Genomic DNA, 26,936 nt, shown 5'->3' on the forward strand with positions numbered 1-26,936 from the left:
ATGGTTTTTATACTGTACAAACTGTACATTCTATCCCCCTACACTACCCCTAAACCTACCCATCACAGGAAACATTCTGCATTTTTACATTTTTAATCAAACATTGTTTAGTATGTTTTGAAAGCTCTTTTATATATGAGGACACATGAAATGTCGTCATATTTCATGTTTTCGTCGTAATACCAGTGTAATACCCGTGTCATTATACAAATTTGTGTCCTCATAAATCACAAAAATAAACACACACACACACACACACACACACACACACACACACACACACACACACACACACACACACACACACACACACACACACACACACACACACATACAGGCTGTGATTTAAAACATGAGAAATTACCAAAATAAAAAATTGCATATATTAGATGCAATGAATATATATATTAGTGCTGTCAAACTAATACAATTAATTCATTTTAATTCTGTTAATTGAGATGAATTGCGATTAATCACATCTAACATACAAGTTTTTAAATTTATATATATCGCGATTAACAGCATCTAACAAAAATGTGAACATATATTTATATAACTTTTATTAGATGCGATTAATTGCAATTAATACATTTTACAGCACTAATATATATATAATATAAAAGGCTTGCCTTCTTCCCATAGATGCGATTAATCATGATTAATTGATTTAACAGCACTTGTGTGTATATATATATATATATATATATATATATATATATATATATATATATATATATATATATATATATATATATATATATATATATATATATATATATATATATATATATATATATACATATTATATACACACTCACCTAAAGGATTATTAGGAACACCATACTAATAATGTGTTTGACCCCCTTTCGCCGTCAGAACTGCCTTAATTCTACGTGCCATTGACTCAACAAGGTGCTGAAAGCCTTTTTTAGAAATGTTGGCCCATATTGATAGGATAGCATCTTGCAGTTGATGGAGATTTGTGGGATGCACATCCAGGGCACGAAGCTCCTGTTCCACCACCTCCCAAAGACGCTCTATTGGGTTGAGATCTGGTGACTGTGGGGTCCATTTTAGTACAGTGAACTCATTGTCATGTTCAAGAAACCAATTTGAAATGATTGGAGCTTTGTGACATGGTGCATTATCCTGCTGGAAGTAGCCATCAGAGGATGGGTACATGGTGGTCATAAAGGGATGGACATGGTCAGAAACAATGCTCAGGTAGGCCGTGGCATTTAAACGATGCCCAATTGGCACTAAGGGGCCTAAAGTGTGCCAAGAAAACATCCCCCACACCATTACACCACCACCACCAGCCAGCACAGTGGTAACAAGGCATGATGGATCCATGTTCTCATTCTGTTTACGACAAATTCTGACTCTACCATCTGAATGTCTCAACAGAAATCGAGATTCATCAGACCAGGCAACATTTTTCCAGTCTTCAACTGTCCAATTTTGGTGAGCTCGTGCAAATTGTAGCCTCTTTTTCCTATTTGTAGTGGAGATGAGTGGTACCCGGTGGGGTCTTCTGCTGTTGTAGCCCATCCGCCTCAAGGTTGTGCGTGTTGTGGCTTCACAAATGCTTTGCTGCATACCTCGGTTGTAACGAGTGGTTATTTCAGTCAAAGTTGCTCTTCTATCAGCTTGAATCAGTCGGCCCATTCTCCTCTGACCTCTAGCATCAACAAGGCATTTTTGCCCACAGGACTGCCGCATACTGGATGTTTTTCCCTTTTCACACCATTCTTTGTAAACCCTAGAAATGGTTGTCCGTGAGAATCCCAGTAACTGAGCAGATTGTGAAATACTCAGACCGGCCCGTCTGGCACCAACAACCATGCCACGCTCAAAATTGCTTAAATCACCTTTCTTTCCCATTCTGACATTCAGTCTGGAGTTCAGGAGATTGTCTTGACCAGGACCACACCCCTAAATGCATTGAAGCAACTGCCATGTGATTGGTTGATTAGATAATTGCATTAATGAGAAATTGAACAGGTGTTCCTAATAATCCTTTAGGTGAGTGTATATTAGTGCTGTTGAACTAATACAATTAATACATTTTAATTCTGTTAATTGAGATGAATTGCGATTAATCACATCTAACATACAAGTTTTGAAATCTATATATATCGCGATTAATCGCATCTAACATAAAAACTTTTATTAGATGCGATTAATTGCAATTAATAAATTTTACAGCACTAATATATATAATATAAAAGGCTTGCCTTCTTCCCATAGATGCGATTAATCGCGATTAATCGATTTAACAGCACTTGTGTATGTGTATATATATATATATACACATATATATATAATATATATATATATATATATATATATATATATATATATATATATATATATATATATATATATATATATATATATATATATATATATATATATATATATATATATATATATATATTCATTGCATCTAATACTGTATATGCATCTTTTTAATTTGGAAATTTCTCATGTTTTAAATCACACCCTCACCCTCCATGTTTTGTTTAGTGTAGTTTAGTTTAGTTTTTTTGTGTGTCTGTCTATCTATATATCAGCGCTGTCAAATCAATTTATGTAACATAAAAGTTTAGTATATATGTGTGTGTTTGTGTGTGTGTACGTGTATAAACAGACAATAAACAGAGCAAAGCCAAAACGATACAATAAAATCACAAAGCCTAAACTAAACAAGGAGGGCTTAATCTCAAATATAAAAATTAAGTAAAATAACAATAATAAATAATAATAAAATAAAAATAATGAGTTCAATCAATCAAGGAAATTGTTTTGGTTCAGCAAAAGCAAAACATGGACAGTGAAGATTAAAACAAAGGAGCAATTTCAAAAATAAAAAAAGTAAATAATATATAAATAATAAAAGCAAAACAAAACAATAAAATCATGGAGGGTGAGGTATTTGTGTACAAAATGTTCAGGTAACATAAAAAAAACACACTTTACCTTGTGACTTGTGTCCTAGTGTTGAAGTCCAAGGATCTCATTGATTTCAGAACCTCAATGCAGCCCATGTACTGCAAAAAAAAAAAGCAAATCAGAGCACAAAATGACACACATTACTTGCATTATACTTAATTACTTTTAATTTCCCAGAGGTTATCATTGCTTCATGGAAATATGTATCTAATTCAAGAGCCAGAGTGCATGATGTCGATGCTGAAAACAAAAGCAACAATTGTCTCTCTCTCTCTCTCTCTCTCTCTCTCTCTCTCTCTCTCTCTCTCACACACAAGGATGGTTTAAATACACCATAATGGCAGCAGGGTGCATACAGCATTATACGCGCCTTTAGCATAACGGTGCATAATCACAGATAAATACTAAACGTATAATTTCAGCAAGACAGCTTGTTCTCGGCGGCTCTGAAAAAGACGACATAATAGCTATGCTGGGGAAGGTAATTACCACGGAGTGTGAGGAGATTGACGGCAATAACCACATCATGACTGGTGGGGGTGGACTGGATAAGAGGTATTACTGCAGTCTGGCCCTTCTGGGACGTGGAAAGTGCTCTGATGAAGGTGTAGGGAAATATCTATTCGGCAGTTAGTCACTAATGCGTTCAAAAGGGTCACAGGAACATAGCGCAAGATGCCCACCCCCACACTGACAGTGCGGAGTTTGTGGTTACGGATGATTGTAGAAAGTAATCACAGGTCATTTTTGTTGTCTTAGGCTGGGCGGAGGATTTCGGAGGCCTATGCCTACCTCGACCCAAAGCACAGATCATGAGGCCTACGGTTGAGTCAAAGTGGTTTCCCTAGTTATGACAGTTAGAAACTTAAGGGTAGTTCACCCAATCAGTGACTTGCTTTCTTCTGCAGAACACAAAAGAAGAGAAGCTGGGAACAAAACAACATCGGAGCTCATTGATGTCCAGTTTATGGATGAAAAAAAACAAACACTTTTTTGTGTGCAACTATACCTTTAAGAGACTAGTTCTTGGTGTTTTTGTTCTTGAAGTAAACATCCTCTGTGTTTTCTTCTTCTTGGGGAAGTCCCAAAGAACTGATTATGACCGTAAAACCGTTCTCTATGAATATAAATCAGTCCCTCTAACATTGCATTCACGTTTTCTGCAATCACTTCTTTTCTCTTAAAGGGACAGTACACCCAAAACTGAAAATTCTCGAATGTACTCAACGCTCATGTCGTTCCAAACCTGTATGACTGTCTTTCTTCTTTGAAACACACACACACACACAAATGGACACCAATGACTTTTAATAGATTGACCTGAGATAAATTCAAAATGTCTTTGTTTGTATTCCACAGAAAAAAAGACAGTCAGGTTTGGAGGCTGAGAAAATGAAGGGTGTATTGTCCCTTTAAAGTATACTTTTCTTCTCTTTTTTTTCACCTGCCCGTTTCTATCTAAGCAAGCCGCTGCAGACAACTTAACTACATTAGTCAGCAGTGGGAAGTGTTTGATCAGTGTAATGAATCTTCTTCCTTTTCTTTAACTGCATCTCTCTGGCTTCCTCTCTTTCTCAAAGACCTTTCTTATCTCATGTGATAAATTAACGATATATATTGCGACTATGAAGACAGCATATACCCACACGTCTTCATAGTGACAGAAAAAGTGAAAAACAACACTATTATTTATAATAAAGAGGGATGGCCCAGAAAAAGTTTTCACTTAGGAAATGACCAGTGAGGTTTATACATCCTATATACGGATATGAGGGGTGCTTTTAAATTTCAGTTCCTGAAATTTCTTGTTCTTAGAAAGTTTGTCATCTAGGATTAACACAAATTAGTACACAAAAAGTTTGAATATGAATAAATGATTCTAAGCATGAAAAAATTATGCTTTTACGTAGCTAAGCGCTAGCTAGCTAGTTTTAGCCAAATTAAAATCCCGTTATTTGTGGTGTACCAACATACCACAGTGTTATTTGGATAACAGCCCCCCTTCCATGTCTGTTTCCTCTGCCACACATGTGATACAAATGACTGTGATTAAACATAATTGAATAAACGAATGAATGCTGCCTGTGTAATGCAATTAAGGAGCGTGCGCAGGCCCAGTCTGGGCTGTTGGAGAGAGGGCCGTGTGGTTACAACACACGGTGGGGTGGATGAGTGCAGGGGCGGAGGGGTGAGAAACTGGGTTGAGAGAGGATCGTTGACGTCAAATAGTCTGCCAACATTTATAACCCTTGGTGGACCAAGATGCAGCCCAGAGCTGAAGAAATTGGCTTATATCTACCAAATGGTTAGCCTACACTGGTTTGTCCGACTTCAAACAATGAAATCAAGAGTATTGGTAGGACATTTTCAATGTTTAAATATTGAAAATGAGCTTTAAAAAAGTCTAACTGAACAATCTGCCTTTAAATTAGCATGCTATGCTAATTTTAATCGCAATTTCATTATTATTCCTAACAAAAAGCGCATGCATATATGAACCGGTATTGATCTCAAAAGGGAAATTGCTCATCTTTGGATGAAGTATAGATTTTGCGATCATCTTGAGTCATAAACAATGAGCCACCCTCCGCCTCCCTTCAGTCCTAGTTTAGTTGTTTACATCTGCAGTTTGTTTATCCACGCCTGCTCCCTGCTCTGACGCAGTCGCTGTACCACACAAAGCAATATATCTGGATTAAATTATATATTCCTCCTTTCTCCTCAGGCAATTGCACTCTGACATAACCAATGCACTGCAGTGAATAGAACACCATTGTTCTCATATCATAAGCAGTTTTGCCTGAACTAAGCTTTTGAAAGGACAAGATGTTGCAGTTGTTTGTAAGCTGGAATCTCTCTCCGCGTATTCAGAGCTGCATAATATGGTGCAATGAATGTAAATGAACGACTATTGATAACACCGCATATCAGCACACTGACACCGCTGCAACCTGCAACAAAACATTAGGCGGAAAGCATACTGAGATTTGGATGATAAGTAGGGGACTCACCCTGACAATGTACGAAGCCCCCGTGCTGCTGATCTTTTTGTCTGGGTGCAACCATCCCTGCGAGGGCTTGTTGATGAAGCTGCCCTTCTGGGTGAGGTTATCTCCCAGCCATATTCCCTCCACCCTGGTCCTCCGGTTCATCCCGGTCCTGAAGCCCCCTGGACTCCCCTCGGCGGCCCCTGCACTGGACTCTCTTGGACTTACCCTCTGCCTCCTGGAGGCCTGTAGGGAACAGGGACCCACACAAACAGGGTCACAGGAGTTGAACACAGCTGCGAGACTTGCCACAGGACCACTGGGGGCAGCCGTCCCCCCGAAAGCCGCAGCTGGGGAACTACCGGTTGGATGCGCCCTGCCGGATTCCTTGCTGGAATTGGAGCTGGAGCTGCTATTGGACGGGCTACGGCTGAGCAACGAGTTTGAAAACTTCCATTGGGGCATCTTTGGAATGAGCATGCAGAAGGTGGTGGTCCCGTCCTGCTCGCCGTCCAGCCCGGGCGAGTCGGCCAGCACCTGGGCCGAAGGCGGAGGAAGGGCAGCGGTCTCCAGGGGTGGCAGCTCCAAGCCAGGCACGGACGAGGAGGCCACCGGCGTGGCCACCACCTTCCCGCTCATGGCTAGGCTCTGCATCAGGTCGTCGGAGGAGGTCACAGAGTCGTTGCGGAAGCGGCCATACTTGGGCTTAAGTAGCATGCCCGGAGGAGCGGTCCAGAGCGGAGAGGACAGTGGGGGGAAGAGGGAGGGGAAGGGGGGATGGCAAGGGAAAAGGAAAGATGCAGTGGAAGCAAAGGAGAAATCTGCAAGGTTCTGTGCGGACTGAGTCTAGCCCTGCGTCCTCTCTCTCTCTCTCTCTGCTTTCTGACAGTTGCTCTGTCCCTTACTGAGGCTTGCTTAATCCCTCCCTCTCTTCTTCATTCCCTCTCTCTCTCTCTCTCTCAGCCCAGCTTGCCCCCACTCTCTTGATGATGTCATAATGTTATGGTCTGTCTATTAGCCCAACCCATCTGCGTTCAGACAACATTAGCTAATGCACAACTGCCTGAGGACCTTCTTACACTTATTATCCTACACTGACACGTACAAAGCCAATCAGTTCTGCAGCATTAGCTAAAGGTGATGTGTGCGGTTTTGAATGCTACAATACTTTCTCCTAAGGTTGCTAAGGTTGATTCCTCTGAAAGGTGTAAACACTGTGGCGCTATTAAAACATCACTATTTTTTGAGCTTCCCAACAACTATCCCAACTCAATAAGTTTGGCTGAGAAATAAGTTGTTTTTCCAGTTCTGTTTGGTGACGCTAGTAGCGTATAAATGACTGACTTCACTGGTAATGCCATGGGATCAAGGTTTCGCTGGTTAGCATAGGACGGTTAGCCTCCGCTGGTGAATTTTGTATCTACACCATCTGAAAGGAAAACTGCGGTAACGCTTTATTTTACAGTGTGCTTGTTGCATATATGTTACATGTACTTACCGTAGTAATAACAGTAAATTATGTATAATTACATGCAACTAACACTAAACCAAACCCTATCCCGATCAAAAGTATGTGTTAATTAATATTACTCACTACTTAAATATATAATTACACTGAAACAATGACACCTTAAAATAAAGTGTAACCAAAACTTCTTTCTCCATGTCTAGTTATTGATAATAATTTGTTACATTATAACAGATGTTTTAATTACCCAATGTATTATGGAATTCCAAAGCTGCCAATATTAAAAATAAATAAATACATAAATAAATATACAAAGAAATGTAAAAAAAACTTATATATATATATATATATATATATATATATATATATATATATATATATATATATATATATATATATATATATATATATAAATATACATAGAAAAGCAAAAAAACTAAAATAAATAATTATTTATACATTTATTTCTTTATTTATGTATATATATTTTTTTTCCTCATGTATTTATTCATTATTTTATTTATTTATACATTTATTAATTTCTATTTTTATTTATTTCCACATTTCTTTATTTTTACATTTATGTATTTCTACATTTATTTATTTTTACATTTTTTTGTTCATAGGGTAATGAGGAGGGCGTGGTTTACCTCAGACATAGCAATCGAGCTCAGAGTAGGCGAGGGCGAAGCGTTGAGGCCACAGTGACACCTTGTGGTGTGGCTGAAATAAATTAAGTTTAGCCTACTGATGTTGATACTGGCTGTGCCCGAAACCTGGAAAATGCTTTGGAGGACACATTTCAAGGTAGGAAGGCACCAAGACATGTCCGAATCTAATGTTAGCTTCACTTCCTGTCTCCTGAGATACCTTCATCTGATCGATTTTTGAAGGCAGCATATTTGTATCCTTCGCTGCCTTTGATATCCCACAATCCTGTGCTTTCCATTCTGTGACAGTTGAGCTGGAAAAAAAAGATGCCGTCCGAAAGTTGCGTTTGCTGGTCAGTAAGTGTGTAAATATATTTTTTTTCACCAACATTTTCTACTTTTGATGTCATTTCCAGCGAGAAATTACTTATGTAGTAATTCAATATTTGTTTAGTTCTCACCAAAGCTCGCTCTATTTTGCTGTAGATCATTAAACGGTTACACTGCCTAAGAAGTCTGTCCGAAATCAGTTTCGTGAGGTGCCTTCATGCACAAACGCTGCCTTACAAGTCATTATCTGATAAGGCAGCGAGTCAGCTGCCTAGGTTTTCGTATGCAGAAACTGTCTGTGATGAATGACTTGGATAGGTATATGGCCAAAATCTTATATCACGGGTTAAGTCATATCACCCTAACTGTACTGTGTGACATGATAAGCTACTCTTTATTCCGGACATGGCCGTAGAACATCGTCTGGTCTGGATTTGTAAAATGTCCTGGGCTAACAAACATGAACAGCAACATCTTCAACAGATCTGATAATAGGGACTTGAAGCGCTTGATATTTTCCATTACCGGTCAGAATGAATTACCAGTCAATGAAATGTATAAATAAATAAATGTAAAAATAAATAAATGTGGAAATAAATAAAAATAGAAATGAATAAATGTATAAATAAATAAAATAAATAAATAAATGTGGAAAAAAATATATACATAAATAAGGAAATAAATGTATAAATAGTAATAATTTTATATGTATATTTATTTATATATTTATTTTTGCTTTTTTTATTTCTTTGTATATGTATTTATGTATTTATTTATTTGTAATATTGGCAGCTTTGGAATTCCATAATTTTCACCTACAAATGAAAAATGCCTCAATGAAAGTCTGCAGGGTCCAATGTTGTTTGAGCCCCAACATTTTTCAAAATATCTTATTTTGTGTTCCACAGAAGAAAGAAGAATATATATTAATATAATATACTCTTTCAGTGGAACTACCTCTTTAAAAACACAAAATGGACTATTTTCATTTCTCTACACAGATCAGGCTTGGGCTTGGGACTTTGCCAGTTCAGCAATTACCATTGAGATGAACTGGAATACTAATGGATAGCTTTCTCTAAGATTTATAGACATCTGCAAATTAACAATTACAGCAAAATAACAAGACCTGGCTGCAAGTATAATATCTAAGTAGCTTGTTACGCAGTTCACACATATGAGACATCAGGCATCTTTTACACCAGTTAATATAGAATAATGTAGAATACCTCACAACAGCATTACTTGCTTCTCCATCCAAACCGAGTTCTTCATATTGCTGCAGAATGGATAATATTAACAATTGTTGAGATTTTCTCTGGTCTTCTCTTGCTGTCGAAGTCGAGAAAACATCTGAGCTGTCACATTTACAGGACTTGCGCAAGACGTGGTGCCTGTTTGACAAATAGTCTCTTCCTTCAGCACTGACGTCACTTTTTTCGCAACTGCCCAAAAAGTAAACGCAAAGACTCCACAAGGCCAAATAAACAGGAAGCACTAAAATACTCTATATTCCGTTACCGTTGCCTATGTGTACAGACTATTTTGGAGGAAACCTCAGTTCTGTGGTGTTGACAAAGCCTCACGCTTGCTTCATGACTCACAGATGCATTTTCCCCCCTAAATCAACAGTTCTTGGGTGACCTCTCAAAGGTGCAGAGATTTGGTTGTTTTTCCATTTGTCACATGCATTGCGCGACTAGCTGGGGTAATTTTAGCTTCAAGAATGGGGTCATCTGGGCCATGTGCAATTAGTGAGAGTGCACGTGCAGGGTCACAGTCTGGATCAATATCTTTGTTAAAAGCAAAACCACAAAAGTGTACATAAAAGCGGGAAAAGGAGAAAACAAGACTGCCTCACTCTATCACTGTCCGGTTCTCCTCTGGGAGCCATAGATGCTCAGTTGTGGAGCAATCTGTCCCATTCTTCATATTTACCCATATGTCATCACCATTCCCTTAATTAAGTAAATGATCGTGAATTGACACACGGAAATCGACAATGCAGTAGAAATCTTCAACATGGGGTTCACCGAAGATGCAAGATGCATTTTTTAAAGGCACACTATGTAAGATTTTCGGATTAAAATATCCAAATACCACTAGAACAAAGTTGTATATTTTGTTGACTTGTGCACTTGCATTATCCCAAATGTTTCCAGAGAAATAAGCAATTTTAACCAGGACACAGACCGCGTCAGTGCGTTGCCTATCAATGACATCACGCCTACGTTACCCTCAAGTTTTATTTTGTAGAAACCATGGAAACACCAGAGACAATTTAATATATGTGAACCTGGACCACAAAACCAGTCATAAGTCGCACGGGTATATTTGTGGCAATAGCCAACACTACATTGTATGGGTCAAAATGATTTTCTTTTATACCAAAAATCATTAGGATATTAACTAAAGATCATGTTCCATGAAGATATTTTGTAAATTTCCTACCATAAATATATCAGAAATGTATTATTTGTAGTAATATGCATTGCTAAGGACTTAATTTGGACAATTTTAAAGGCGTTTTTCTCGATATTTAGATTTTTTTGCCCCCTCAGATTCCAGATTTTCAAATAGCTGTATCTCAGCCAAATTTTGTCCTATCCACAAAGCTTATTATAGCTTATTTATTCAGCTTTCAGATGATGTATAAAACTCAATTTTTTATTTATTTTTAAAACCCTTATGATTGGTTTTATGGTCCAGGGTCACATATTATTTGTTTTATTAGACAGGTGAGCAACTGTTTGGACACATTCATCGACAGAAAACGAATCATTGTCATATAGCTCAACACAGTTAGTCTTATTGTTTAATTCTAATTTTCTTGATTTACAGCGAGTCACAGGATGGATTATTCGTCTTAGCCAATCACGTTGACAGGAAAAAAAATTACAATGTAGCGACGACAGGTTTAGGGAAAATAGCACAGTAAAAGTACCGATACAGTACTTAAAATGTACTCAAGTAAAAGTACACTGTTTTTAAACTACTTAATAAAGTACAATTCCTGAGAAAAACTCCTCAATTACAGTAATGAGAGTATTTGTAATTCGTTACTTTACACCACTGTGTACAGCCCCACAAAAGCATTTTGACATAACGGACATTTACATATATTCAACAAGAGAAAATAAAAATGTAATTCATACAATTTATTCGGTTGAAAAGTTTACATACCTTCGGTTCTTAATATTGTGCGTGGCCGCCACAAGCATTCAGGGAGTTGAAATCAACTAATTAGGGGTGGGTGATGTACCGGTAGACACGTTTAACTGGTAGAAATTTGTCAACTGGTAGAGTTGTCTTTATCGCTGTTTGTGCGCTCACGTGACGTTGCTATGCTGCGCGGTCACGAAAGCTTATCGTTTGCATGAGTTTTTAAACATTGAGGTTTAAAAAAGGGTGATTTTAAACCATAAAGCATGTGAGAACTGAAATGAGTGCTTTTGACCGCATAAGTCAAAGTGACTATGTATAAGTAAACAGTCATTTATGTCTAAAGTCAACGTAAACAGTTGAGAAAGAAGTTAGAACTGAGAAATTGCGGAAGAACAACGCACAAGTATATTGGATCCGTGCAGTCGCTCTTAAAGTGACAGCATCCCAATTTAACTGCTGTCATTATTAATGCTAATCAACAAACAAAAGAGAGAAAATCTCTCCCTGCTCTTGACTCAATCACTTCTGTAACTTTAATAAGAATAAATGTATAATTAATTTACACAGTCAAGATTATGCATTGTTTTTGATTATACATTTTATGCCGTATTTCTAGTGCTTACAGTAAGCTTAAGAGTTTTCTTAGGCAAGTATTCGTTTTTTCAATTATATTAAAAACGGTAATAAGAATTATGATATTTCAATGGTATCAAACATTTTTATATCATAAAAACCTTACTAATAACTATATTGTGATATATATCGCTATCGTGAATTAAAATTACTCATATCGTGATATAAGATTTTAGTAATTTCGCCCACCCTTAATTTTATATATAATTTTGTGCTATTTTTTTATCTCTCTTTTTTTTTAATGCCTTCCTGAATAAAACTTATTTTAATAAGAGAGTAAATGCATGATAAAAGTGGGGTTTGTAAACTTGTGAGCGCAACTGTACATTATAGTAATAAAAACATTTTATTATATGTTCGGCCACTCAATTTTTATTTAACACAAAACAAGGGATTTCCACTTAGGATTTCTGCAATAGAACATGCTAGAACGCTGTAGTTACGAACAAGGTCATTTTACCCTCCAAAAAAGACAAAGATATTCATTGATTACAACTATTATCATTAGCCTAACTGTATATATGAATATTTCATATTCATGAATATAGTGGAAAAAATCTGCATATATTCTACATTATTTTGAGCCAACGTGGAAAATCAAGTACTACGTTTAAATCTGATAAAACACATCCCTACTCAAACAGGCCTGTGTAAAAGTCACATGCACATAAATAGATCAATGCCAGACAGCAGGTGACATTCACTGCAAGTTCATTACCCCCGTATTATCATGACATTAAACAGAAAATTGTGGTCAATGTGGGCGAATGTGATATTTTAATATTTGCTTTCTTAAAAGAATACCACCAAATGAACATACATCTTCCACATGGCAGGCATGTGCCACATCCTCTTAAAGCATTTGTAGCAATGTTTCACAAAATGCTATTACTAAATATACCCATGTAGAGAAAGATTAAATATATACATGAAAGACAATCAGCAACTCACCAAATCTAGTGCTGTCTGCTGCAGGTTGCAACGCCGGCGCCTACACAAGCACCAAAAACACATGCAAACGTATGTATTTGAATGTAGAGGAAGGGTAAAAGCACATACGAGTCGACAGATGTGAAGTTCCAGCCCAAAGGGTGAGGGAAACCACTCAAACCACAGGCTAGAACCATGTGTCCTTGTTCAGGCATCACATAAACACACCTCCTGCAATGACATGCCCAATCACGTTACTGATGTTCTGGTCTTACGCACCTAAAGTCTCAATATTTGTTAAGTTGAAAAGTGCTTAAACAACTTTACATGTTCGGGAATATGAAAATTATGATTGTAATAATGGTAGATTCTGCTACAGGTTATCAGAAGGCGAAAAAACATTTACCTCAGCGTGGCTGAGAGTATAAAAGCATATTTAAATTCCAACAAGCACTGTGCTAAATATCGTACCGTTAATATATGCACAAACGCATTCCTCATTCAAATTCATAGCTTGAACAAAAGTTATTACGTGTTACTTGTGAAACGGAAACTGTGTAATTCATTAACAAAAGTGTCACTGAAGTTAACCTTTAGTTAAAGTTCTGGCAAGCCTGGTCGTTTTTTTTAAAACAACAATAAAAAGGAATAAAATTGGGCCTTCAGTGGAGGAAATGTGCTCAGAGAAAGATAATAACTGCGCAACATGGCATCAAAAATACACTGTCATTTAAACTGATGACTAAAACATTAAGGGTGGAAGACAAGCAATAAAGTAGCTTTCTGATGCCTTCTTCGCTTACTTCATTGTGCACTGAAACAATATGCGCTTGTTAAAAAGGTCACAGGAACACTGTGGTCAAATCAGCAGCCCTGACATTAAATGTTAAGGCATCTGAAAAAAAGAGACACCAACAAACTAAAGAAGAAAAAAAAAATGGAGCAAACCTCTGCCGCCTCAAACAACTCAATCTAAAATGTGCCCTTTTTTATATTGATGCATTATCTAAGAACAAAGCTTTATATATCATTCAGAACTTCTTTGATTCTGTGAATTAACTACTTGGTGAAAAATGTGATATTTGCATGTTTGCTTAAATCATCCTTTTAAGCTTTTCTAGGTGGGTGAACTTTTAGTGATGTGTGACCAATGTAAAATCAAGTGCAACGTGGAAAATACATAATTCCTGTGGGTGTTTTGCTCTTTGTAAACCGCATTTTGTGGATAGTTAAGTCACATCACCCCTTTCTAGCAACGCTCCACATATCGTGTTGGTTATCAGATTTGGTGGCTGTAAATGGTCATAACAGGATTTAGTTACACCAAGTTAGTAAGCAATTTTTATCACACATGTCTGATTTTAACAGATATAGGCCTGGTTTCAGAGACAGGCCTTAAACCAAGGACATTTATAGCTTTTATAAACGTGCAGCATTAGTGGTGTGCATTTTGAGACAAGACAATGGCACTGAGTTTAAGTGCAAGTTTGTTTCAGGTAAAACAGCTCAAATGCATTTTAGCCTGGGACTAGCCCTTGACTGTGAAACCAGGGAAAAAGTTTAAAGGGATAGTTCACACAAAAATGAAAATTAGCCCATGATTTACTCGCCCTCAAGCCATCCTAGGTGTACATGACATTCTTCTTTCAGACGAATACAATCGGAGTTATTAAAAAAAATGTCCTGCCTAATCCAAGCATTATAATGGAAGTAAAATTTGAAGCCCAAAAAAGTGCATTCATCCATTATAAAAGTACTCCACATGGCTCCGGGGGGTTAATAAAGGCTTCTGAAGCGAAGCGTTTGTGTTCGAAAAATATCCATATTTACAACTTTATAAAGTAAAATATCTAGCTTCTGCCAGACCTCCTTCCGTATTCATCTTACGAAGAAAGTGTAACGCCTACGCAGTTCAAAACGCTTAAACTACGTCCGACGTCATGCATCGCACCAGTTGCGGAATACGGAAGGAGGTCTGGCGGCAGCTAGATATTTTACTTTATAACGTGTTAAAGGAGCTGTATGTAGGACTGTGGCCAAAACTGGTACTGCAATCACTTTCAAATTACTGTTGAGCGGTGTATCCCCTCTCCCCCTCCCCTGACTCGAGGCTGCCAGATAGGCTGCAGGATGCAGCAGGAACGTAGGCTGCTACACGGAGCTTTCAATGGCAAGTGACGAGTCGTACACAGTTAGTTTTTTTTTCTTTCTGTTAATTATGTTTATGCTTCAAGAGCGATGTTTTATGAAGTAATTATGAATGGCAAACATTTACTAATGGCGATTAGCCAAATATAATCGTAAATATGAACGCTCGTATGTGACAGTACATTCCCACAAGAAAAAATACTATAGTATATTATAGTAAAATTACAGCAAAGCTAAATAACATTAGCAATGGTCATACAGGTTAACTTGCAGCATGTTTTGTCCACTATATATGCGAAGAACGAATGAGGAATAATTTTTACCGAGGTAACGTTAGGCTACTGTCTCAAATACGTTTTCACATTGCCATAATAGGCGTGCTAATGTTGTTTTCCTCAGCGTCCCAGCATAATGACAGAGAAACGGGCTCTGATAATGCATTACTAATGTTAGCAATGACGACTCGCCGTTTTTATTTACCAAACAATTCCTTAACGTTACCTTTTCAATTCAATGACCCACCTCCTCCATCTGTGCTAACCTAACGTTACTTTGCACGAACATGCATAACTTTGTTCGACTGTCATGAATATTTGAAATGTCCATTTACATTAAGTACAAGTTAGCCAAACATATGAACCTTACCTGTCCAGGAGAAAATTAGCAACGTTGGCATCAGTCTTCAAATTATTTTCCGTTTTCAGCCGTCTCCATCTTTCAAAGGCATCTCTTATACAAATCCTTGTTTTATTTCGGACACTGTCACAACGTTTTTCTTATTCATAACGAGGTCGTTTAGGTTTTGTAAAGTTAGACATTGTTTATCCAAAAAGTTTATAGCTGCAGCTGTGTTAACTAGAGCAGAGCTGGCAACCCGAATGCAGAAACACTACTAACTTCGTGATTGGTAGATAGGTGGAGGGTGGCGCTTCAGGCCAAAACACAACATGTCAACATCAACATCAGTTGAGGGCTGCAACTTCACTTTTAAAATGACAATATCTTGGCCGGACTATTGTTGTCAGTGATATAAGTATTTGAAATTAACATGATTTCTTAATGTCTAGTGACATATCAGGGCCATTTTATGATTAATTGAAATACATTTCTTACATACAGTTCCTTTAAATATGGATATTTTTCTAATACAAACACATGGCTTCGCTTCAGAAGGCATTTATTAACCCCCGGAGGCGTCTGGATTACTTTTATAATGGATGGATTCACTTTTTGGGCTTCAAATTTAGGGCTGCCATTATAAAGCTTGGATTAGCCAGGACATTTTTTAATATAACTCAGATTGTATTCGCCTGAAAGAAGAAAGTCATATACACCTATAGGGTGGCTCGAGGGCGAGTAAATCATGGGGTAATTTTCATTTTTGGGAGAACTATCCCTTTAAGTCTTGTGGCTGTACTCAAAACCGTGTGTATTTTAATGTTTGTTTCTCCATTGTAAACATAAGATTTTTTTTGCAAAAAACACGATAGTGATACACATTTTAGAATCTATCATTTGCCATCGTTTGATCAAAAGTGACATTTAGGAGTAAAGAGAGGGTTATCGCCTTTACCACTGTCATATCTTATCATATAAGGTCATCAAAGTAAATTGTCTACATAAACACACACTCACAGCATAAACACCATCCTTGGGTTTCACACTTCTGTGTGACACCTTCTTTTCACGCCAGGTTCACACGTCTGAAACACGACTAACGAATTATGTAAAAATATAAAAAGTCCTACTAAACATTTTCTTGTATAGAATACCTCAAGAGATGCTTTCTGACAAAATAAAAGAAGAAGAAAATAATTATCTGACTGAATAAATCATGTTGAGTGTCTTGCCCACTTTACCCTCTTTGCTTTACCAGACTAATAATAACAGATTTTCACGCGGGCACTCCTGTCAAACGCAGGCGCGCGCGTAGGGGGCGGGGCCTAAACGGTGAGTGAGTGACTCAACCTATCAGAGGCGCGCGAGGGACCGTTTGAGTTCAAAACTGAAGCGGCGCCCTTTACAGGAAAACACTGCCACTCTGTGACGACCGTGCGCGAGTTTTTCCGGCATTTCACATTGGATTTTGCCTGCATTTAACATTTACCCAAAATGTCTTCAACGAAAAAGCAGATTTACTATTCCGACAAGTATTCTGACGAGGAATTCGAGTACAGGTGAGGAATTTCAGTCGTTATTTCGGGATGACGTGATACGTTACTTCACGATGGCTGTTATGTCATTTGGATGTTTCATTTGTTTGGAAAGTATGTTAAAACATCCGTCAATAATTGAAAATGGTCTGTTTTTAAACTTATTTTCCTGGTGCTGTCGTCTTAACTGCGTTATATTGCGTCACAAACAGTGTGAAGAGTTTTTTATTCATACTCAATGTAACGTTAGTTGGTCAGTCAAAACTAACATATTGTCCCTCTCCTTCCACATAGACATGTTATGCTTCCCAAGCAGCTTTCCAAACTGGTGCCGTCCTCCCATTTAATGTCAGAGGAGGAATGGAGAGGACTGGGAGTCCAGCAAAGTCAGGGCTGGATCCATTACATGATCCATAAACCAGGTTAGTTCTTACCTGTGGACCAGGGCTGTTTAAAACCTTACTTTGACAGCTTAATCACTGTCTTGGTTGGCATCTCTCTAGTTTTGAGACGCATTTTAGGTGTAGTGAGTGAAATTAACCCAAATATATCAGCAAACGCTTCCCATTATTCTCCAAAACCCTAATTCCACTCTTTTTATACAGAGCCTCACATTCTGCTATTCCGAAGACCGCTTCCCAAGGAATGAAATCTCAAAGATTATCATCGGAAGTTAAACTACATGGTTGGATCTGACCATGAGTGCATTTCTTTCCATAAGTTGTGATTTGTATATAAGTTTTATTATTTGCAGATCAATGGTGATGAAATGTTGCTACTCCTCCCCCTTTCATTCGGAGATCTGATGGCAGCAGGAGCCCGGGGAGGGAATGGGCTGCCTCCTCCAAAGTGTTTTCTTTAGATCTACACTGAAGTCATGTAAAATAAGTTGGATGGTGTTTCAGGTCAAGTAATCGCCCCTGTCGTGAATAGAAGGAATAGTTTTTGTTGTACACTACGACGCTTTCCGTTGATGAACTGCTTTTGTTAACATCTCCACCTTGTATTTTGAGCAGTCAACATTTGTTAGTTCCTCATTTGTTGTTGACATCAATAAATATTATTTTTATTAGCTCGTCTTGCATCCTCATTTGTAATCAGTGTTATGTGACATTAATTAATGATATAACGATCAATATTTGTTCATGTAAAGCGACAGAAGATATTATATATATATACATAATTTTTTTAATAGATATCACTATACAAACAAATCTAGCTGATAAAAATCTCTCTCTCTATATACATATATGTAATCAAATATATTTTATAAAAAAAAGATTAATATATATCCAATAAAGAAATATATAAGCAATTTTATTTAGCGACCATGCAGTAAATTCTTGGAAATTCATTGGCATGAGAATGCCGACTATTTCCAACATCAGAGTCCACTGCATGAAAAATATCAAACATTTTTAAGAATGCAATGAAATTTTTCAAAGTGAAGTCAAGAAAAGTAGTATTTACATTATACATCCTTCGAAATAGACCATTTGGGAGCAGAAATCACAGTTACATCACTACAGTTGCGCATTGTGGTGGCAGAAAAACTGTTAACAAGTGGAGGAAAATGGGCGATATCCACAGAATAAGGAGAAAAAAAGTCGTCTTGTGCCTTTGGATGTCGGAATCGGATTGCAAAAAAAGATGTTCTTAATTTTTAATGGTTACAAAGCCTTAAAACAGACAGACTGAACTGATGAAACCTGTGATGATTCACCTACTATCAAAGCATTTATGATCTATAATATTCACAAATGCAGTTCATAGAGTGTGAAATCTATTAGTTAAAATGTGAAATAATATTTAATCCTTTAACATTGAAACCTATAACATTTTATATCACAATTCTGACTTTTTTCTTGCAAGTTTCATCTCTTTGAGAAAAAAGTCTGAATTGCAGGAAATTCTGAGAAGAAAAAAGACAGAGTATCGGGTGCAATTTACGTTTAATAAACTCGGAATTCCAAGAAAAAGTTCAAATTGTGAGAAACTCGCAATTACCGTTTTAATTGTTTTATTCCATAGACTTCTGCAGAACTGTCACTTTCTGCAAGACAGGGATAGCTGCAGGTCGGAGTAACAGTGGTGCAGGTATGACGTTACTTTGTAGGCCAACTGGCAGTTAGCATCTCACTGGTTCCCTCAACAAAAACCCAATAGGTTTGGGTAGCTAATTTTCCCATAGGCTTTGGGATTATCGCTAAAAACAAGCTCTGTGATCAACAAAAGTTGATGATACTTACACGTTTTGTCCATCAAGATAATTATCACAGATGAACACAACTTTTATGAATTTTGAAGCCTAAATGCAGTCACAGGAAGTAAAAACTCTAAAGGTAGGCTATAAAGGAACTACACCACGGTCGCACAACCGTCAACATCACCGATACTAAGTTAACTCTTTCAGTTTTTACCTAAAGACATTTTCCCAGAACGTTTGAGTTAGAATAGTTTATAAGAGCACAAGTGTGAGCATAATGAGGCTGTAAAAGCAGACTGAGTTGGCGTGATGGCGCTTAATCTCCCAGACAGCCTCTGAAGTCCAATTTAGCACTTGTTAGCAACCGCCTTTTTCAAGACACGTAACAGCTTCAAAACATCATGAGTCGGGAAATACTGATATATTTTATGTCACTGAATAAAACGTGTAAGTGTCTTGAGCTTGTGTTTACCACAGACCTTATTTCAGCCATTTAACCAAAATCCCTTTCAAAAAACCCCATTGACTTTGGGAAAATGGAACCGGAAGTGCTAAAATGCTAACTCGCTTCCGTGTTTTGGCCTACAAAGTGATGACAAACCTGCACCACACTATGGGCGTGCCAAAAGGTGAATTGCTAAAACAGAAACTAACGCTCGATTTACCGGTCGATCTACGTTCCTACTCTCACCTATGGTCATGAGCGAAAGGACAAGATCCCGGATTCAGGCGGCCAAAATGAGCTTTCTCCGCAGGGTGGCTGGGTGCTCCCTTAGAGATGGGGTGAGAAGCTCAGTCACTCGGGAGAAGCTAAGAGTAGAGCCGTTGCTCCTCCACACCCACATCTGATTCGGAGGCCTCCTGGACGCCTTCCCGGGGAGTTGTTCCAGGAGGAGACCCTGGGGAAGACCTAGGACACGCTGGAGGGATTATGTCTCCCGGCTGGCCTGGGAACGCCTCTGTATTCCCCCGGAAGAGCTGGAGGAAGTATCTAGGGAGAGGGAAGTTTGGGTGTCTCTGCTTAGACTGTTGCCCCCGCGACATGGCCCCGGATAAGCAGAAGAAGATGGATGGAGAAACGAACCCTACCCCACACCCTGACCCTTTCACGACCAATGATAAAGACCTTTCTCCACGCCTCCAACCTTTTGGCACGCACATTACCCCAATCTGCAGATACCCACACTTGCTTTGTGCCACCAGGTAGGCTCCGCCCACAAAACACATCATCGCTGTCTACAAACACCAAAATGGCACTAATCTAGCACTAAAGGGGTCACAAATTCTGAGTGCCTAACCCCTAAAGAGAAAGCAGGAGGTCTGGGCTTGTGCACTGTCACTTTCTCTGGGTTATGACTTCCAGGGCCTGGTACTAGTGTGGACTCCCTGGCAGCAGTGTGTCTGCCCAACATAGAGAACGCAGGCTGCCTCGGGAGGTAGACACTGGGATCTGTGCGGTTATATCTACCAGGACCTGGAGTCTTAGATAAGTCCTCGGCCGGACCTCCAGATTTGCATCTCCCAGAGATGGTGTAACTGGCACTGGATGTTTTGGTCAGGATGTGGGAGCCCATGAGAGAAGGGAGGGTGTATTTGTTCGGGGCGGGCACGGTGTCCACAGTGCGATACTGAGTACGGCAGCCCATGGTGTGGGATGGTGGTTTGCGATGGACGCTGCACAGAGGGGCTTTCTCAGGGCTGTATGCTCCTGGTCCAGGGGTGGAGAAAGTTCCTGCTGCAATTATCAAATACAACAAGAGTAGCTGTCAGACTCAGTCCATTCCAGCTAAGTGTTTCCTAGTGGTTTCGACATGAAGTGGATCAGTCAACCAGTAAATAGCTAACCATTTCAACAGAATGACACATTGAATAACCAACTTACCTCGACTTTCCATCCTGCCATGAATGGAAAAGGCGGGAGTGCCGTCCCTTCCAAAGCGAGTCAGTTTGGCATCAATATGATATTTAGGCCCTGGACTACAGTCAATGCTGTGCACTGTACAATCAAAGCAGAATAAACAGCATTACATCACAGAAAGAAACTCACGCTTTACATCACAGTATTTCTGTTACTGAATATGAAAGTAAACTGTAATACACAAGAATTTCATTTATTTGTAATTATTTTCTACATGTAGGCTACAAGACCCTTTTGATTTTATCACATGCAATGAAATGTTGCAGAATTTTATAGCTAATGCCTAAAAATATTAAATATAAAATGTCACAAAATATCACTGATCCTAGATGTACAACATGCTGTACTATAATGCAAAATAATAAAGAAGCTAAGAGGTTATGAAATGCCCAAAGTGAATAAGCAAATAAAAAGTGGTGCACCATCTGAAGTATGTACTTAAATGTGTAATATTTAAATTATTAGCTTAAAGTATTTGCCATACTTGGGGTAAAAGGCCTTTCCTTCATGACATGATTTTTATTCAAAACAAACACAATTTACTATGTGTGTGTGTGTGTGTGTCCTTACTGATCACTATTAAATAAAATGAATAATAAACATTTTAATACAATTGGGAGCCAAAAAAATTGCCTTGAGGTAAAATTCTGTAAAATAATAATGTGAAATGAAATGCTATAATATGAAAAAAAAAATTATGTCGGTACTAATCTATTAGCAAAACTTCACAGCAATGATAAGCAATGGAAATTTCAGCAGCTGACTGTCTCCCTCTCATGGTGACATTAGCAAAATACAGTATTATGAACTAAATGATTTAAAGGAGCACTATACAGTTGAGGTTTACCGTTTTCGAATACATTCAGCCGATCTCCGGCTCTGGCGGTAACACTTTTAGCATAGCTTAGCATAGATAATTGAATCTGATTAGACCGTTAGCATCTCGCTCAAAAATGACCAAAGAGTTTTGATATTTTTCCTATTTAAAACTTGACTCTTCTGTAGTTACATCGTGTACTAAGACCGACAGAAAATTAAAAGTTGTGATTTTCTAGGCCGAGTACACGATGTAACTACAGAAGAGTCAAGTTTTAAAAAGGAAAAATATCAAAACTCTTCGGTCATTTGAGTGAGATGCTAACGTTCTAATCAGATTCTATGCTAAGCTATGCTAAAAGTGCTACCGCCAGACGAAAAAGGTAAAACTCAACTGTTTAACTCTAGGAGAGTTGGAAAAAAAGCCTTTTTTCAAAAAAAGTGCAGTGTTCCTTTAACGGGATAGAATTTTCATTTTTGGATGAACTTTCTTTAATTCATTCATTTGGACAAAACCGCTCAATTCACATGGATTAGGTTACAATCTCTTTATTAACTTTTTTGAAGCGTCAAAGTGGTAGTTGCGTAGCTGTCAATAGACGGACAGAAATCTCAGATTTCATCAAAAATAACTTCATCTGTGTTCCGAAGATGAACGAAAGTCTTATGGGTTTGGAACGACATGAGGGTGAGTAATCAATGACAGAATTTAAATTTTTCTGTGAACTATCCCTTTAAGTGAAAATGTAAACATGGGATGATTTGGAAACGTTCCTGGTGTAAAATTAGCTAAAATGATTTTATAGAAAAATGGAGCTCCGTTTGTTATATTTGCGTTATCCTCTAGTTAAAGTAATTTATTTCACTGCAAACTATTTCACTGGCTAAGTCATTACAAACTGACTGTTGTTACTCATCCTGCCATGGAAGGAGAAGGCAGGACTCGTTGACTTGGTGAAATCGTGGCCCACAAAGCCAATAGCTGGTGGAAGGATGTATCGACCAGGTCCCGGCCCTGTAGACAAGATTGGAAAACACAGCCGTGACAAACACTGTAGTCATGTGTGCACACAACATAAGCACAGCCCTACTTATGTAAGTAATGAGAAATATGTAGTGATGCATTTTTTTGGCAGGCAGTTTTGGCAGAATCTGTTAGGGAGATCCACACCCTTTAGATGCAACCCAGCAGGAATGTGAGCTCATCGCAGTGGCGTGATGGTTTTTCCTGGAGTGGTGGACAGACAATGCCTGTGGCTATCTTCTCTGATACTACAAGGGGAATGCCATGACATCAGCCCACAAATGTTTGTGCATGAGAAGGGCTACTGGAAGCACAGAACATTCTTTCACATTTACTTCAGCATGTTTTGTCAGGCCTGGGCACAGAGTTATCGTAACCTCCCTGAAAGTTTGACCTTTGACGGAAAAAGTAACTCCTCTCCATTTAAATGAACATTTTAAGGCAAAGCTGGTCTCCCAGGCTGGTTTTAGAGGAGTTTTGGACACTTTTTTTAGCTTACCAAGCTGGGAGACCAGCTTAAACCAGCCAACCAGCCTAGGCTGGTTTTAGCATCCCAGCCCCAGAACAAGGGTTCTGTTATTCAATAATAAGTTAACATTGAGAAATCTATATTTGGACGCAATGCTGTCAGTTACTTTATCTATTTTTGCTTCGCCCAACGAAAATAGTTCCAAACCTAACCGTTTCTCGTCTCCTAGCAGCATTCAGTTCTGAATGAACCAGTTTGTTTAAAGGATTAGTTCACCCCAAAATTAAAATGTCCTGATAATTTACTCACCCCAATGCCATCCAAGTCAAGATGTTCATGTCTTCCTTTCTTCAGTCGAAAAGAAATGAAGTTTTTTGAAGAAAACATTCCAGGATTTGTCATCATATAATGCTTTTCAATTGCAACCAAAATGCTGAAGATCCAAATCAATGCAATTTCAAAGCGCTTCGATGGGCTTCAGAGGCTCTGCGTGATCCCAGATGAGGAATAGGGTCTTATCTAGCAAAGCGATCTGTTTTTTTTTTTTAAATAAATAAAAATGAATATACTTTTTAACCTAAATTGTTCATTTTGCGCAGATCTGCGAGGTGCTAAGGATGATGAAATCACGTCGGAAAGGTCACGCTAGACATAGGCAGAAGTACCGCCCCCGTGTTTACAAAGTGCTTGTGTGAAGACTAATACAAACACCCTTTAGCAAAAAAACTAACAAACAGGTAAAACATCGATATCGGACGATTTTGAAGTTGAAAATATAGTGTTTTTGGTAAAGGCCGTTTGTATTAGTCTTCACACGAGCGCTTTGTCAAAATGGGGGCGGTACTTCTGCCTACGGCCCTGTCCCAAATGGCACCCTAAACACTCACGGTCTTCCTCTGAGTCCGCACTTTCACTACGTAATGCCGCTTTGACTGCCGGGAAGAAGTCCGCTGCGTAGCTCAGGGCTCGGCAGAAGTGCGCATCAAGGGAGCATATAGACCTCGAAGGTGGGCGATCTCGAGCACCCTTCTCCTTCTGAGACCTAAAATGACAAATGGGACTTCCTGCGGTCTCGTGGACTTAACGGACACGCGCACGCAGCGGCCATTGTAAGTCCACAAGACCGAAAGTGCACATGAAGTGTGCCATTTGGGATAGGGCCTACGTCTAGCGACCTTTCCGACATGATTATGTCATCCTTAGCACCTCGCAGATCTGCGCAAGATGAACAATTTAGGTTAAAAACGTATTATTTATTTATTTATTTATTTATTTTTTTTAATAACCGATCGTTTTGCTAGATAAGACCCTATTCCTCATATGGGATCACACAGAACCTCTGAAGCCCAACGAAGCGCTTTGAAATTGCATTGATTTGGACCTTCAGCATTTTGGTTGCAATTGAAAAGCATTATATGATGAAAAATCCTCAAATGTTTTCTTCAAAAAACCTGATTTCTTTTCGACTGAAGAAAGAAAAACATGAATATCTTGGATGAGTAAATTATCAGGAAACTTTCACTTTGGGGTGAACTAATCCTTTAAGAATCGGTTGACTAAATTATTTAACGATTCACTCATAAAGAGAGTCACTTAACGCCACCTAATGGCATTAACGATGTAACCTTCAGAAAGAACTAGAAAATTCCCCCTAATCATTGCACAGCCACAGATTAACAGTCTAGCGGAGTGATACAAACAGTGAATAGTCCCAGTTCGCGTCGGTTCACCAATTTGATTTGACAAGAGGCATTCCACACATGCTAATATTTGCTTCAAACACAAGTTTCTTACATTGAAGGTAAGGTTATTGCATAGCACATAGTATATACAAATATATAAAACAGCTCACCTTTTTCTCTGCCAGCAATGACCGGACGCTTTCTCTCCGTTTCACTCATTGTCACGATAGCATTTGGGACTGGTTTGACCATTCACTTCAGCAAATCTGTTGTCTATTAGCTGCAGAACTGGACAGAGGTCTACTTACTATCAAATCTGTGTCAACTTGTCCATAAAATGTAAGTAAACAGAGCTCAAAGCAATTATTAAGGAATTAACATTCATGTCAGTGTCAGTTGTTCCAAGCAATTTCAAACGCAAATGCAAAAACCTCAAGTAGGTGTAGATCTTCAGAACATAATCAAAGCTGAGGTGATGGTTAGTAGGACCTCTTCATTTTCATCTTCCTAGCTTCACTAAATCAGATGTCCTCTGTATACAGCTGAGAACTCTGCTTTCTGACCTCTTGACAAGTCCAGTCAAGTTCTCCACCGTCCACCATCTGATAAAGTCAGAACCGAAGCCGCCCAAGTGGAAAACTGATGCTTTGGAGTAATCTTCATTCAACCTGACTGACTCAATCAGGGGCTGACTAACCCATTAAATATACAAATGCGTATGGGAGACAGAAGCACAAAGGTGTCATCACTTGAATTCATTGTCATGTAACACTATCTCCATTAGGTAATCCCTCCCCTCACTTGCCCTTTCTCTTTCATGCTTTTCGCTGTTCATCAGAGCAGAGACAGACCATCACCAAGCATGGGTCGCCAGGGAGACCAGCCGCTGGGGGCCCCCCTGCAAAGCTGCATAGAGAGGGCCCTCAGAAACGGAGACGCTAGGAACATCTGAAGAAACATCTAAAAGAGTATGTGCCACCGTATTTCCATCAATCCAACTGAAATGCATTGTATAATATCCAGGGAGTGCTTGTAAAATCGCTGGAAGTGGAAGTTGGAGGTATGTTAGGCGAACATGTTCGCAGTTGCACTGACCAGCAAACAAACATTAAACATTAACCGTGCTGTCTGATGCTGTGGTAACTGGAGATGGATGTCAAACATGGGCAAACTCTCACAAGCTGACCCAGCAGACACAGAAACACGTGGGGTCAATGTGTTGCTTGCTGGGCCCTTCAAATAAGTTTCAGAGAGCTTTAAAGAAGTTCACCAGGGACAACAGATTCTCTCAGTGACTTTAACTCAATGTATGTGCTTTTAACCCTCATCCCTCCCTCGCACTTTGTAACAAATCCTACCCTCGTGGGTCAAAATGACCCGAAGCCCTAAAATAATGCTTTTT

At 38.6% G+C, this 26,936-nt stretch overlaps 3 protein-coding genes across 5 annotated transcripts in view; 1 reads left to right on the forward strand and 2 right to left on the reverse strand.

Annotated features, from left to right (window-relative positions):
- shc2 (SHC (Src homology 2 domain containing) transforming protein 2) overlaps positions 1-13,296 on the reverse strand; it is a gene marked incomplete at its 5' end in the record, with an annotated part of 28,296 nt that extends 15,000 nt beyond the window's left edge. Inside the window, 3 exons of one of the 3 annotated variants that reach the window (XM_079808653.1) lie at positions 2,983-3,053; positions 5,967-6,188; positions 13,140-13,296. In XM_079808653.1, coding sequence (XP_079664779.1) covers positions 2,983-3,053; positions 5,967-6,188; positions 13,140-13,202 — 356 coding nt within the window. Of the gene's footprint in view, positions 1-2,982; positions 3,054-5,966; positions 6,660-9,619; positions 9,778-13,139 lie in introns of those variants that run through there. The other 2 variants (XM_079808654.1, XM_079808652.1) reach the window with 2 other exon arrangements.
- Positions 13,297-17,261: 3,965 nt separating this feature from the next.
- cks2 (CDC28 protein kinase regulatory subunit 2) lies at positions 17,262-18,489 on the forward strand. The gene is made up of 3 exons (XM_079807521.1): positions 17,262-17,443; positions 17,714-17,841; positions 18,025-18,489. Exons 1-3 carry the CDS (start codon positions 17,379-17,381, stop codon positions 18,066-18,068), a joined length of 237 nt encoding a protein of 78 aa, XP_079663647.1. The 5' UTR covers positions 17,262-17,378; the 3' UTR covers positions 18,069-18,489.
- Positions 18,490-20,881: 2,392 nt separating this feature from the next.
- cimap1d (CIMAP1 family member D) lies at positions 20,882-25,753 on the reverse strand (the record flags this gene model as incomplete). The annotated part of the gene is made up of 4 exons (XM_079807751.1): positions 20,882-21,360; positions 21,508-21,621; positions 23,264-23,374; positions 25,705-25,753. The coding sequence occupies 4 exons, from the start codon at positions 25,751-25,753 to the stop codon at positions 20,882-20,884; spliced, it is 753 nt and encodes a 250-aa protein (XP_079663877.1).
- Positions 25,754-26,936: the final 1,183 nt, after the last annotated feature.

Source organism: Gobio gobio, assembly GCF_949357685.1.
Source record: "Gobio gobio genome assembly, chromosome: 24".
Taxonomy (NCBI): Eukaryota; Metazoa; Chordata; class Actinopteri; order Cypriniformes; family Gobionidae; genus Gobio; species Gobio gobio.